Source organism: Rhinolophus hipposideros (assembly GCF_964194185.1).
Source record: "Rhinolophus hipposideros genome assembly, chromosome: X".
Lineage (NCBI taxonomy): Eukaryota > Metazoa > Chordata > Mammalia > Chiroptera > Rhinolophidae > Rhinolophus > Rhinolophus hipposideros.
In genome coordinates, this window is record NC_138046.1 from 84,553,645 (window position 1) to 84,567,358 (window position 13,714).

A 13,714-nucleotide genomic window follows, 5' to 3' on the forward strand; every position below is an offset into this window, starting at 1 on the left:
CTCGGTACACATCCCACGCAGCCTCTTCTGGCTATGGCTGGTCCTCCACCCCGGCCTCTGCCTCTGTTCTCCGTACTCTCTTGGCACCTAGGCACTCAGGCACTTTTAGGAGGAAACCTTCAGGTTCCTAGGTAGCCAGCTCATTGTTGGGATCCCAGCACAGAGTGACTACAGGAAAGGCCTGGCATCATGTATGTATGCTGTGGCACTCTCTCATTGTTTTCCTGTCCCTGCAACATCAAAGTCACCTTCCCAAGATCCAGGATAAAAGGTATCCTGAGGCCTGGTTTTTCTTTGTATAGAATTACTGTTATACAGTAGGGTTTCATTGAGCATGCTGGGAACAGCCTAAAATATGAGGGCCATGACTCCAGGAGGGTAGAAAGGAAAAAGAGAGAGCTATTGTTCTGGAGTATTTTTTCTACCCAGTCTTTTCCCCCCACACACACCTGATAGGACAGATGTTGGCTTTTTAAATAATCGCACCCATCAAAAGTTGCACTGATATCTCTATTATTTCCCCTTTTATGAGCAAACAGAAACAGAGCAAACCTCCCTACCGCCATCTGAGCTTTATGTTATGTGCACATGTAAACTGTCCCCAGAAGAAATCTTGAAGTGTGTGTCCAAGAGGCTGGTGTATGACTGCACATAGGTCTGGAGTGGAGTGGAGGCAATGCAGGCATCATCCAGGGAGCTCTTTGGAAAAACTTGCTAGCTCAAGGTGGGGGATAGCAAAGGAGGTGGGAAGGCCATTCTTTTGTCCTGGAGAGCTACAATTTCCTGACCAGATATGGAAAGCTTCTTTCCAAGCTTATGATGTGTGAGAAGTGGTAGGACCAGCCTCTAGCCTGTCCCTGAGGAAAGCAGAGTTGCACCCTTTATGTGACTTTGTCTCCCTTTTATCCAGTCGGAGTCAAGCCAGTCAGAGTCATCTGTCCGGAGGGAGGAGTCACCCATGGATGTGGACCAGCCATCTCCCAGTGCTCAGGATACTCAGTCCATTGGTCAGTACTGCTTCCCATTTCCAGCCTAGCAAAAGGGAGAGCCAGTCTTCACGGAATGTCTGCTGGAGCCCCTGTTCTCCACACACATAAGCTCAATGTTTTCCAATTTGTTCGAGCAAACACTGGTTTCTGCAAATGTTAATAGGCATTTACCAGCCAAAATCGCTAACCATCACCACTTCTCCCTCGTTGCAGATTTGTAGCACACATTGCGATTCCTGTAGTAAAGAAACTATGTGTGGAGACAGCAGGTGTTCGAATCTTGGCCCCCCTGTTTACTAGCTCTGGGACCTGAGGCTCACCTCTCTTTGCTTCCATTTTCTCCTTTAAAATAGGGGTATTCATAGTTAGGCTTGAATGAGTTAACAGTGCTGAGAGTATATAGTGCTTAGCGCAGTACCTGGCACACTGCTGGTGCTGTGATTCGCAGCACTTCTCAAAGTTAGTTGTACATAGAAGACTTTCTGGCATTCTTGTAACACATTCCTGTGGGATGGGGTTACCATAGGACACCCATTGTTGAACTACATTAAATCACGACCTACCCCACAGGTGCTCTGGGAGTCGGTGAGGCAGTGAGCGGACCAGCCCTGTAGTAGAACTTCTCTGCCACATTTCAGGTGCTCGATAGCTTGCGCTTGACATGTGGTTAGTACAACTGAGAAACCAGTTTTGTTATTGGGTTCTTACTGAATTGAAGTGTAACTGCCATTCCGTGCAGGACTGGAGGTTGCTTTCAGATGTCATTCAGTATCACTCAGTGGCCAGCGGGCCAGTCTACTTGATCTGCCGCGTGGCCCGCGCATTTGGTCTGGGAAAAATCTGAATAAGGGAGATCCTTGAAGGCTGTCTGACTATCCTCTGTGTGCCCTGTAGGCTCGGATGGAACCCCACAGGGGGAGAAGGAGAAGGAGGAGAGGCCTCCTGAGTTGCCCCTGCTCAGTGAGCAGTTGAGTTTGGACGAACTGTGGGACATGCTGGGGGAGTGTCTGAAGGAGCTGGAGGAATCCCATGACCAGCATGCGGTGCTAGGTGAGTAGTGGCCCGAGGGCCCAGGTCCCAACCCACTGATCTGCCAGGTTCATTTTCTTCCTTCCATGTCACCCCTCTCTGTGTCTCTGTAATGAGGATTCGAAGGAGAAGGGTTTTTTTCTCTGACTTCAGTGTCAGAAAAAAGATTTGCCTTCCCTTTTTATGGCTGGTATCCTTCACTTCTTAGACCAGGGGAATCTTTATACAACTGCTTGCCTATCCCAGTTTCCTTTGGCTTCAAGAAAGCTCTGACCTCCTCTTGGCTTCGTTTTTCGATGCTACCATTATGTTTCCTGCGATTTTTCATTATGTCTTCTTCTGTATTGTACTTCTGTAATCTGGTTATGAAGAAGGAGGTTCGTATGTTGAAGTTAGTAAAATTCACCTCACTGTCATTCCTACCCCCAGTGCTACAGCCTGCCGTCGAGGCCTTCTTTCTGGTCCATGCCACAGAGCGGGAGAGCAAGCCTCCTGTCCGAGACACCCGTGAGAGCCAGCTGGCGCACATCAAGGACGAGCCACCACCTCTCTCCCCGGCTCCCTTAACCCCAGCGACGCCTTCCTCCCTTGACCCATTCTTCTCCCGGGAGCCGTCGTCTATGCACATCTCCTCAAGCCTGCCCCCTGACACGCAGAAGTTTCTTCGCTTTGCAGGTATGGGGAACTCTCAGGCGCACAAATGTACAAGGCTTCGTTTTTTTACAGGATCATTGCATACATTTATTCTTAGCTGACTCGTGTGTGTGTGTGTGTGCGCGCGCGCGCACGCCACTACCTTTTTTCCCCTAAAACAAGGAAGGGAGAATTGTTGGCTGGATGGCTGTCATCCAGTCTGACCCAAGACATGCTGATTCTTGCTGCCCTTTCTCCCCTCAGAGACTCACCGCACTGTGTTAAACCAGATCCTACGGCAGTCCACCACCCACCTCGCTGACGGGCCTTTTGCTGTCCTGGTGGACTACATTCGTGTCCTCGACTTTGATGTCAAGCGCAAGTATGTGCCCTGGATGTTGGGGGACGGAGAGGACGGGAGCTCTCCAAATGGTATCGCCTCTCAGAAAGGAGCCAAAGTTCCTCCTGGGGCGCTGTTTCCAGGGAAAGACGTTTCCCTCGGTGGCAGCCCTTGGAAGGGTGTTGGGCAGGAGAGAAGTGACTCATCTGTGCGACAGTCATTGTACCTAAATACTTGCTGGCCTGTTCCACCCCGCTCTGCGTTCTTCATCAGAGAAATATGAGCCTTTGTTTAACCTCGTGATTTCTGAAGTCCTGTTCCATCCTTTGGGGTAATACAGGAGGTACAGGTGGCGATAGTACCCTTACAGCAGAGCTAGCAGGGGCCTCCACAGCACTCCTGTCTTCCTTACCTTCTCTTCCTTCCTGTGCACCTGCACGTGCTTAGCTGCTTGTTGCACAAACTCCACGTCACAGCCCCTGTGGGCCCTTACTTGGTGGAGATGGGAAAACTGAGAGCTGATAGTAAATGAACTCTCTCTCCCAACTGCTGGGCACTTGCCCAGGGAGACCCAGGTGGGGAGCAGAGTCAGAGTGTTTGGAGGATGGAGGAAGACTCATTGTGAGTCTTCGTCCTAATCAAGCAAACCGGTTTGCCACCCTCAATCCTGTTTTCCTTCCTTTCCTACCTCCCAAGATACTTTCGCCAAGAGCTGGAGCGTTTGGACGAGGGTCTCCGGAAAGAAGACATGGCTGTACACGTCCGCCGTGACCATGTGTTTGAAGACTCGTATCGTGAGCTCCACCGGAAATCCCCTGAAGAAATGAAGAATCGATTGTAAGTGCCCAGAGCAGAGAACAGACAGGATGGGAGGGTGGGGGCTCTTCCTGCGAGGTAGGGAAGGCTTACTCAGGCCCCGGATGTGTAGGGGAACTTAGGAAGGTGCTGCCCTCCCTAGTAGGGATTCCCAGTTGGAATCGGGCTTAGATCATCTCACTGAACTGCCTCCCATCTGCTTGGCCTGGTCTCATAAGACTGGTCTTCTGCTGGCTGGTTGGCTGGTCCTTTGGCTGAGCTACCCAACAATTTCCAGACAGACAGAAGAAGGGTCTTGGGCATTTACAGAGATACACCGGGTGGCTTCACAGAGAGCGCTTTTTTTCCATTGCTAAACTTGGAATGGGGGAAGCCTGCTGAGCAAAGGGTACCTTGGGTTGGGGGAGACTGCACTTGCATGAGTGAAACCCCACCAAATTGGTACTCGCTCACTGGTGATTCTGAGGCCACCTGGAGGAGATTGGCAGTTGGCATTGCCAAGTGTCATGGGATCCCTGAGACCAGAGACCTATTGGAGCAGATGAAATCCTCCTAAACTCAGGAACTTGATTCCTCTTCTCCCTCATGGCACGGGCTTGTCATCCATGGAATCACGGGAAGTCGGTGCTTCTTCAGGGGGACTGAGCCCTGCTCCTACACCACCCAGTCCTTACAGACGTTAGAGTCTGGGCTCGGCTCTCTCTCACACCACTTGATTCCTCCTTTCCCTGCTTCCCCTGAGTGAGGCCTCATTTAGGCCTTTGTACCATTCCCGTTGGGGTTTTCTGGAATATTGGTCAGCCTTTACTGGTACTTCAGGACATCTTTTCTATCGATGTTGCCTTTTTTTGTCCCAGAGCCCTCTGGGCTGTCCTGGCATTCTGCGTTCACTCTGTCCTTGCACTCCGCAGCCACTGCTTCAGTCGCTCAGGCACTCGGCTCACGCTCCATTGCTGAGTGGATTTGTCCTGGGCTTTCTGTACATCTGTTTCTGCTCTCTTGTGCAGGTATATAGTGTTTGAAGGAGAAGAAGGGCAGGATGCTGGAGGGCTCCTGCGGGAGTGGTATATGATCATCTCGCGGGAGATGTTTAACCCTATGTATGCCTTGTTCCGTACCTCACCCGGTGATCGGGTCACCTACACCATCAATCCATCTTCCCACTGCAACCCCAACCACCTCAGCTACTTCAAGTTTGTTGGACGCATTGTGGCCAAAGCTGTATATGACAACCGCCTCCTGGAGTGTTATTTTACTCGGTCCTTCTACAAACACATCTTGGGCAAATCTGTCAGGTGAGGCTGTGGCACAGGCCTGAGGCTGTCTTCAGTCATGGGAATCAGGTCCTTTTCTTCCGTCCCGCCCCTGTGTTCCCTCTCCACTGTCACAAGCCATGACCCTGTCTAATTGTGTGTTTTAGATATACAGACATGGAAAGCGAAGATTACCACTTCTACCAGGGCCTGGTCTATCTGCTGGAAAATGATGTCTCCACTCTAGGCTATGACCTCACCTTCAGCACTGAGGTGGGTCAGGAAATGCTGACTGCAGTGTATCCCAGCTAGTCTCGGAAACCCATTCCGAGATCGCCCTTGACCCGGCATTGGATAACCTCGTGTTTTTAAGGAAACATTTCAACTTCTTAAAAGTCCCGTTCCCCATTTACCAGAATTGGTAAAACAATTGAGACTGTTTCCTAGTTTCCCTTTTGTAAAAAACAATGCCCCAGTGCATGCTCCAGTACATTATTCTTCATTCCCAGAGACAGTTCATTGTAGAAAAATTAATATAGACGTAAATGAAAAAAAATAAGGTTACTCTTCCCCCAAACTGTTTTCTGTAAAGATTGTGTTGTGTTACATATGTTAGCCATACCCTTTTCCCCTTGGGCTTTCCCAATTAGGGAGTTATGAGCTCGTGAGAAAAGTCCCTTTTTTACGACCTTGCTTCATTTCCCTGCCCAGGATGTGGAAGAGTTTAGGGTGTGTTCCCAGGTACCTATGTAAGTCCAAGTCCCATCCTAGAACAAGCCTGATGTGGATGATTGGTGTTTGGGTGTTCTAGGTCCAGGAGTTTGGAGTCTGTGAAGTTCGTGACCTCAAACCCAATGGGGCCAACATCTTGGTAACAGAGGAGAACAAGAAGGAGTATGTACACCTGGTGTGCCAGATGAGAATGACAGGTAGGGGAAATGTGCCTTAGACTTCTTGTTGCTCAATATGCGAAGAGGTCAGGCCTCACTTCATTTCACAGACATCGTTTCCTGTTCCTCTATGCCAGCCACAAATGCCTTGTACAAAATGAGTCCAAAAACTTAACCAAAAATATTTCCCTTCATTCATCCTCATATGGGGGCCTAGAAACAGAGTGGCAGGTGAGGCAGGCCGTCCCTCAGCATCCTAATAGCAGCAGAAGCCAGATTGGAAATCTCTAACCTCTAACAATTGTGTGACTTCAGATGCCACATGGCTTGTTGGTTCTCTCCCCAGGAGCCATCCGCAAACAGCTGGCAGCTTTCTTAGAAGGCTTCTATGAGATCATTCCAAAGCGCCTCATTTCTATCTTCACTGAGCAGGAGTTAGAGCTGCTCATATCAGGACTGCCCACAATCGACATTGACGATTTGAAATCCAACACTGAGTACCACAAGTACCAGTCCAACTCTATTCAGGTAAGCTGCTGCTGGCATCGCCCAAGCCTGTGTCCCTCAGCAGTGCTAGTTTGTACAAATCGTTTGTGTAAATAAACCAGTACTCTCAAGGGAAGGGGGTTGTGGGTGACCACTTACCTACCATGTTTCCCCGAAAATAAGACCTAGCCGGACCATGAGCGAAGTCTAATGCATCTTTTGGAGCAAAAATTAATATACGCCCCGGTCTGTCTTATTTTACTATAACATAAGACCGGGTCGTACATTAATTTTTGCTCCAAAAGACGCATTCGAGTTCCCTCATGTTCTGGCTAGGTCTCATTTTCGGGGAAACACAGTGTATGTAACTATTCTTTCGGGGCGTGTTCTCAGGTGATGTTCTTGCTCATTTTAGGAATGAACTTAATCCCGTCTCACTGAAGGGCCTTGCTTTAAGATTCCAAATCCCCTCCCCCCCCCCTTTTCAGGAGCCCTCTACCTAACCTTGGCTTCTTATGTCCCTTCCTGCAGATCCAGTGGTTCTGGAGAGCATTGCGTTCTTTCGACCAAGCTGACCGTGCCAAGTTCCTCCAGTTTGTCACAGGCACCTCCAAGGTGCCCCTGCAAGGCTTTGCCGCCCTCGAAGGCATGAACGGCATTCAGAAGTTCCAGATTCATCGAGATGACAGGTCCACAGACCGCCTGCCTTCAGCTCACACATGGTAAGAGGAAGGGTTTGTTCTCCTTCTCATCATTCAGACTGAGCTTGCGGATATGCCACTCTAGACCCCTGCCCAAGGTCGAGAACCCAAATCTGGCCCTGGCTACCCTGGCCTTGGTGTAGCTCAAAATTTGGTGGTTGTGTGCAAAAGCTGATGTCTGAGGTGAGAAGCTGGCCCAGACTCACAGTGGGGCTTGGACGACATTGCGGATGAGCACTGCACACACGTGAGACCACGTGGGTTCCAGGACTCAGCGTGGCCAAGTCAGCTCCTTGCTCAGCGTGGAGCAAGGAGTTGCAGGGGGCATAAAGCTACAAAGCAGTGGCAGCTTTTTCAGCGGGGGTCGTCGGATCACCAGGGACCTTGAATGCCTCCTTGGAGCTTGCATGTTAGCCCGTAGGCAAGGCCATGGTGTTTAAGAAGTGACAGGGTCAGATCTACACGTTAGGTGCCTGGCGGCTGATGTTGGAACCGGATGAGAGGAGGACAGACCAGGCGAGGACAAGACTGGGGTCCCTAAGAAGAGAGCAGGAGGTTCCCTGGGGGAGAAGTTAAAGTGGGCACTGGGGGAACGTAGGGATTTGGTTACCATCTTTTATCACAAACTGATTTTTCTTTTTTCCCTAGTTTTAATCAGCTGGACCTGCCTGCCTATGAGAGCTTTGAGAAGCTCCGCCACATGCTACTATTGGCCATCCAGGAGTGCTCTGAAGGCTTTGGGCTGGCCTAATAAGGCCCCACCCTCCGCTGTGAGGTTTTTCTATCTTGGTGGACCTGGGAAGGGGAAAATTAAAACAAACCAGAAAGGAAATGTCAAAAAACAATAAATGAAATCTACCGACTCATCATGTTTGTGTCCCAGCTGCCCCGTCTTCTCCAGCGCATACCCATTCCCCGTTTCTTGCTCATTCTTTCTCCTCTCCCTTTCTCACCTCCCCCTGTTCCATGCCGTCCACGATCCCCGCCCCACGTGTTAAAAAGGCAGTAGCCTTTGCAGGGACCTGTTCGTCCCAACTGTTTGAACAGTGTGCTCCTCAAAGAGTCTGTGTTCAGAAGGATTTGCTGCATTGAGACTTGAAACCTTTGGATAGGGGAAAAAATTATATATATATATATTTTTTTGTTCTGTTTGCATTTCTTAATTTGTGCTTGGAATGTGTTGATGTGCACAGCTAATGATTCAATGCGAGACAAGGTTGGAGTCTGTGTTGTGGAGGTTTCAAATAAAGAGCACTCTTCATAACTCACTTTCCACAATGGAGTTTTTTTTCCCAACTTCTAGATGGCTGGAGAGAAGATCCAAATGCATTCTCCAGAAAATCATCTCTGCCAGCACCACTGGTGCATCTTCCTCCTTCAAAGTTGGTTTCCCGAAGTCAGGAGAGCTGAGCAGCCACCAGGAACCAGGGGAGGCTGTTTTTTTAGAATGGCATCTGTCTGCACTTGGGGCAGTGATGGTGTTAGAGATGGCAGCCAAGGGCAAAGTACCACGTGGCTCCCGGGAAACAAACCAGTAGTTAGTAGCTGGTGAGAAATGTCCTGAGAACGCACTCAACCCCACCCACCATTCTATTTGGTGAGCCTTCACAACAGTCTCAGGTCTGGGACCCACTTAAAATTTTGGTTTCATTTATTGATGTTTTACTTTAATTCTAACAAATTTTAATAAGCAAATAATTTGACAGGCTCTCCAGAAGAACAAGTCGAACCAGCCTTTTGTTTTTGTCTCGTCGCCTGTCTGCCAGTCTGTTCACCTGTCACCCAACAGTCTCTTGTGGTTTGTACTCCATCCAGCATTTAAAGCTGATCTAAGGACTTTGATGGTTCCAGCCTCCAAAGAATAAAAGTTTAGTTAGTAAAAGAACCCCAAGTGCTTGCTTTGTGTGGTTTTTCTCATCCTCAGGCTCTGTTTCTTAAAAGATTTTCCCCTGGACCATGTCCCAAAGTGTGGATCTGGGAGAGCAGTGGTGTGTCCTTAACCTGATCCCCGATGCAAATGGCCGTTGGATATTTTCTTTTTTTTCAAAATTCAAACTTGTCCGTGCCTAGCCCTGCTGATGACTGACAGATGAATCAACCCTGTCCCTGCTATTGAGCTTCTAGTTAAGGGGAGGAGACTGATCAGTTCTGCGACCCATGTAGGAAGGGGGTCTTCTGGGTGCCCAGAAGGGGGTCTCTGATGTAGCCAGAGAGGTCAGGGCAGACTCCCTTGTCTGCGGCACTTGGGTTGAATTGTAAGGCTGTGTAGGAGTTAAGGTTAAGGCGGGGAGGGTAATCTAGGTCAAGGCAGCGGAGTCCAGTTATCTGATAATGGTGGGGATTGAGCAAAGGTTGGTTGCCTGAGATGAGGCTGGGTGTCCAGCAGGGCTTTAAAATGAATAAAGAGAAATGCAGTAGAATCGATCAATGAGCTTAAGAACTGCTTTGAATAATCAAAATAGAATAAAGCTCTGACAGATCATTTAAATTTGAAGAGTTGGGAGTTGGATGTGGAAGCTGGGAGTACAGGTGGAATAACCCTGAAGGAAATCAAAGCAAATCTAATTCATCAGCATACTACAAAAAACCTAATGTGACCAAGTATGATTTGCCTTTGGGGTATACGTGTGGTGTAATAACTTCCCACTTCAATATCCAATGTGAAAAGTCTTTTCCATAGATGGAAGGCACTTGCTAACCTCTATTCCTGGTAACTTGTAAAGGTAAAGACATTGTTGATAAGGTAGCTTCAGACCGACAGCCAACACCACACTGGGAGCAGAAAATGGCCAATTATCGCCATTTGCACTATTCTGCCAGTTCTAACCATTTCAGTACATTAGGAAACAATTATAACTGTTGGCTACTAAATCAAGAGAATCAAGTTATTAGAATTTAAAACAGTCCAGCAAGAGGCCTGGTTATAATGAACAAAATAACTCATAAACATTTATTGTCCAACAAGTATAAATAAGTTGTAATACATAGAATGGAATCCTATACGGCAGTAAAATGTACCCATTGCGTGTATCAACATGCATAATCTCAATGATAAAAAGTATGAGACCTGTTTAAAGGTTACAAATACTACTACATAGGTATGTACCAAGAGCACGAAAAACCACATCCGTACAATTAAGTTCACGAACTCATCCTAGAAATTCTAAAGTGCTCCATACAGCATTGCTGAATGTCCCTAAGGTCACCTTCAAAGTGCTCCCCTTGGGAAGCTATGCGCCGATGCCAACACCTAGTCCACACTTCAAAGCAATTTTGGAACTTTCTGGAATGGCCATCAGAGTTGTCATTGTATCACCCTTGATGTCCTGAACGTCATCAAAATGTCTTCCTCTCAACAGTTTATCTTCAGGTAAAGAAGTCACGGGGGGCCAGACCAGGTGAGGAGGGAGTGCATTCCAATACAGTTACTTGTTTACTGGCTGAAAGCTCCCTCGCAGACAGTGCCCTGTGAGCTGGTGCATTGTCGTGATGCAAGAAGCATGAATTGTTGGCGAAAAGTTCATGCAGCCTTTTCAGCACTTCCAAATAGTAAACTTGGTTAACTGTTTTGTCCATTTGGTCCAATTTCATAATAAATAATCCCTCTGGTATCAAAAAATGGTTAGCAACATCGTTGCAACAAGTTTGTGAACAGTCAGACCTTGTATGTATGAAGAGTATGAAAACCCATGCATGAGTGTAACCAAGGGCACACTGTTCAGATAAGCTGAGGGACACGGATGCGGCTGAGAAGACATCATTGTACAGAGGGCTTCAAGTACATTGCTGATGTTTTATTCTGTAAGCTGGGTGCTGCTGGGTACATGGCTGTTCCTTACACTTCATACTATTAATGCTTTGTATAACTTTTATACACCTGAAATCATTTCTGATTTTTAAGATAGACTTAAATTTCACAATGCATTTGAGGTAGGTAGCAGGAAGTCAATTACAGGCCTAATTATGCATGAAGGCTAATTTAATAGCTGCTTGCGTGATAAGATTAAACATGTCTCTTTTTGTCCCCTAGTAATTCCCTCCACTGATCTATATGTCGATTACCACAGGTTAGTTATCTCCTTATTAGTCCCCTTATAATTAGGGTAACCATGTAATCTATCATCCACAGTTGGACAAATTTAAGAATAAAAATGGTGCTGTTAATACTTCACGCTGGACCACAGATGCAAACAAACCTCATAAACAGATGAATGGCTCTATATACTTATGATGCATATCTGTCTTGTCTGGGGCAACAATTATTACCCATTGTAAACAAAATATTTGAATGAGCACTTACCATGTACTGACAACACTGAGAAGTCTGCTTTCCGGAAACTCACTGAAGAGAAGAAAGCAGGTATTAGGAAAGTGCAGGGAGCAACAGTTACACAAAGATTTAATAGGCAGGAGTAGAAGACGGGTTAAACATTTTCTCAAGTACAAGCACTAACCAGTTAGAAAACATAACAGAGTGGATTCCCTTCACAACAGGAACAAAATACCTGAGAATAACCTTAAGAAGCAGTGTTTGGGACCCATGTGAAGAAGAAAACTGCACAACTCGGGAGAAGCCTTGAAGAGGCAAATGACACTTCCTGTGTTCTTTTGCATAAAAATACGAGTATAGCTGGCCTTGAGACTTTGGGGAACAAACTGACATGCTAAATAAGCAAGGTGGGAACTGAAATGGACATACCTAACAGAATGGCCTCAGCCATGAATATGTGGTGTGCTGTGGTCTACCGTAAAGAGCAAAGGAAGCAGCCAGAGCCGGTTAGGGAAGAAATAGCTTTGTCAATGTTAAGGCCTCAGCATTGGGAGGGGCAAAAATATAGTTTGTTCTGCACTTCACACTAAGTAAATTCAAAATGTAAGAGTCAAGCGTGAAAAATGTGAACTTATTTTTTAAGCACAAAATGAAAATAAGGGCAAATAATTGGGATATGGAAAATCTCTCAGGCTAAAAACAACAAAAGACATCATAATGGAAAACACTGATATATTTGGCTACTAAAATGTTGGCAACAACATGAACGGAATTAAAACGCAATGACAATCTAGGAAAAAATACATCTCTAACAGGCAATGAGGTAATCCTTAATTACATATATATACTTTAAATTACAAATCACTAAGAGACAAACTTCCCAACAGAAAAACATGCAAGGATATGAAAAGGCAATTCACAAAAGAAGAAATACAAATGAGCAATAAGCACATCAAAATGCTTACTTCTGTGATAATTATTACCTCTATAATAATCAAAGATCCATTCCATTAAAAGCTCAGTGAAAACCACTTACCAAACTGAAATATGTACACGTGTGTGTTAACATGGGTGGGAGATTATGCAAAGAAACAGGCACTGTTAGACGCTGTTGAGAAATTGATCACCACCTGTGGGGACAAAGCCCCAAAAAACAGTTTCCAGGCTCTCGGCCTCACATAGAAAGGTGCTGGCTCGGGTAGTAAATGGCCATCAACTGTGATCAGATGGCCAGCAGCTGTGGCCAGTGGGCCGTCAGCTGTAACCCGTAAGCCATTGGCCACATGCGTGACACATGGCGTAGTGAGCAGGATACGGTGCTGGCCAAAGCTTTCCGAAGGGCAGTGGAGCAGTGTGTGCGTATGAAAGCTCAGTCTGAGGAAGACCAGGAGGAGCAGCTGCCGGAGAGCTCGATCCCCGTGGAGGGGTGGGAAGACGTGGACGGTTCCCCAACCAGCAGAGGCCGGAGAAAGCGGAGAAAGCGAAGGTTGTTGCCGCCCTGTGGGCTGGGAAGTGCTTGCTGAGGCAGCCCGGATGAGGGACGTGTCCCAGGAGGAAACGCTTACTGAGTCCTCCGTGGGAGATGAGGGTGAGGTCAAGGTCATCCCTCACCCCCAGGACAGCCCCTGGCGAATGACTATGGACTATGAGGAATTGCCTTCTATCCCTGATTTAATGGACGCTTGACTGTTTGGGAACATACCACCATGTAGTGGGACTGGCGGATGTTTGCTTTTGTGTCTTGACTGGCGGCCATTGATAATATGTAAGCACCTTGATGTGAGCCGCTGTTGTTCCAGCACGGTACCCTGAGAGGCCCAGAGAGAGAGTGGCAGTGCCCTGAGAGGCCCTGGCTGTGTCCGGGGAGAGTGGCAGTGCCCTGAGAAACTCTGGCTGTGCCCGGGGAGACAGGTGGTACCCTAAGAAGCCCAGGAAGTCTGGCTGTGCCCAGAAGTACTGGTGGTGCCCTGAGAAACCCTGGCTGTGCTCAGAGAGCCTGGCTGTGTGCAGGATATTGCATTCACCTCCAGGCTCCTCACACAGGGACCCTCGCGGAAGACACTTGTCGCATAGATTGTGAGGCGAGACCCTGTAGGGGTGGAGTGTGGGGACAAAGCCCCAAAAAGCAGTTTCCAGGCTCTCAGCCTCACATAGAAAGGTGCTGGCTCGGGTAGTAAATGGCCATCAACTGTGATTAGATGGCCATCAGCTGTGGCTAGTTGCCGTCAGCTGTAACCAGTGAGCCATTGGCCACTAATATAACGGCTGTGGCTACGCTAGCAGAGAGAAAAATGGGGGCTAGCAAGA

The 13,714-nt window shown here is 47.6% G+C and overlaps 1 protein-coding gene across 13 annotated transcripts in view; it reads left to right on the forward strand.

The window, feature by feature from the left end:
- The window catches only part of HUWE1 (HECT, UBA and WWE domain containing E3 ubiquitin protein ligase 1), a 162,086-nt gene extending 153,060 nt beyond the window's left edge, over positions 1-9,026 (forward strand). For 11 of the 13 annotated variants that reach the window (XM_081042339.1, XM_081042348.1, XM_081042347.1 and 8 more), the window contains 11 exons: positions 911-1,007; positions 1,884-2,039; positions 2,448-2,693; positions 2,916-3,033; positions 3,688-3,828; positions 4,815-5,102; positions 5,228-5,333; positions 5,872-5,989; positions 6,297-6,478; positions 6,968-7,158; positions 7,786-9,026. In XM_081042339.1, the coding sequence (XP_080898465.1) occupies positions 911-1,007; positions 1,884-2,039; positions 2,448-2,693; positions 2,916-3,033; positions 3,688-3,828; positions 4,815-5,102; positions 5,228-5,333; positions 5,872-5,989; positions 6,297-6,478; positions 6,968-7,158; positions 7,786-7,888 (1,746 nt within the window). In that variant the 3' untranslated portion in view covers positions 7,889-9,026. The remainder of the gene's footprint in view (positions 1-910; positions 1,008-1,883; positions 2,040-2,447; positions 2,694-2,915; positions 3,034-3,687; positions 3,829-4,814; positions 5,103-5,227; positions 5,334-5,871; positions 5,990-6,296; positions 6,479-6,967; positions 7,159-7,785) is intronic. The other 2 variants (XR_013992927.1, XR_013992928.1) reach the window with 2 other exon arrangements.
- The last annotated feature ends 4,688 nt before the right edge of the window (positions 9,027-13,714 follow it).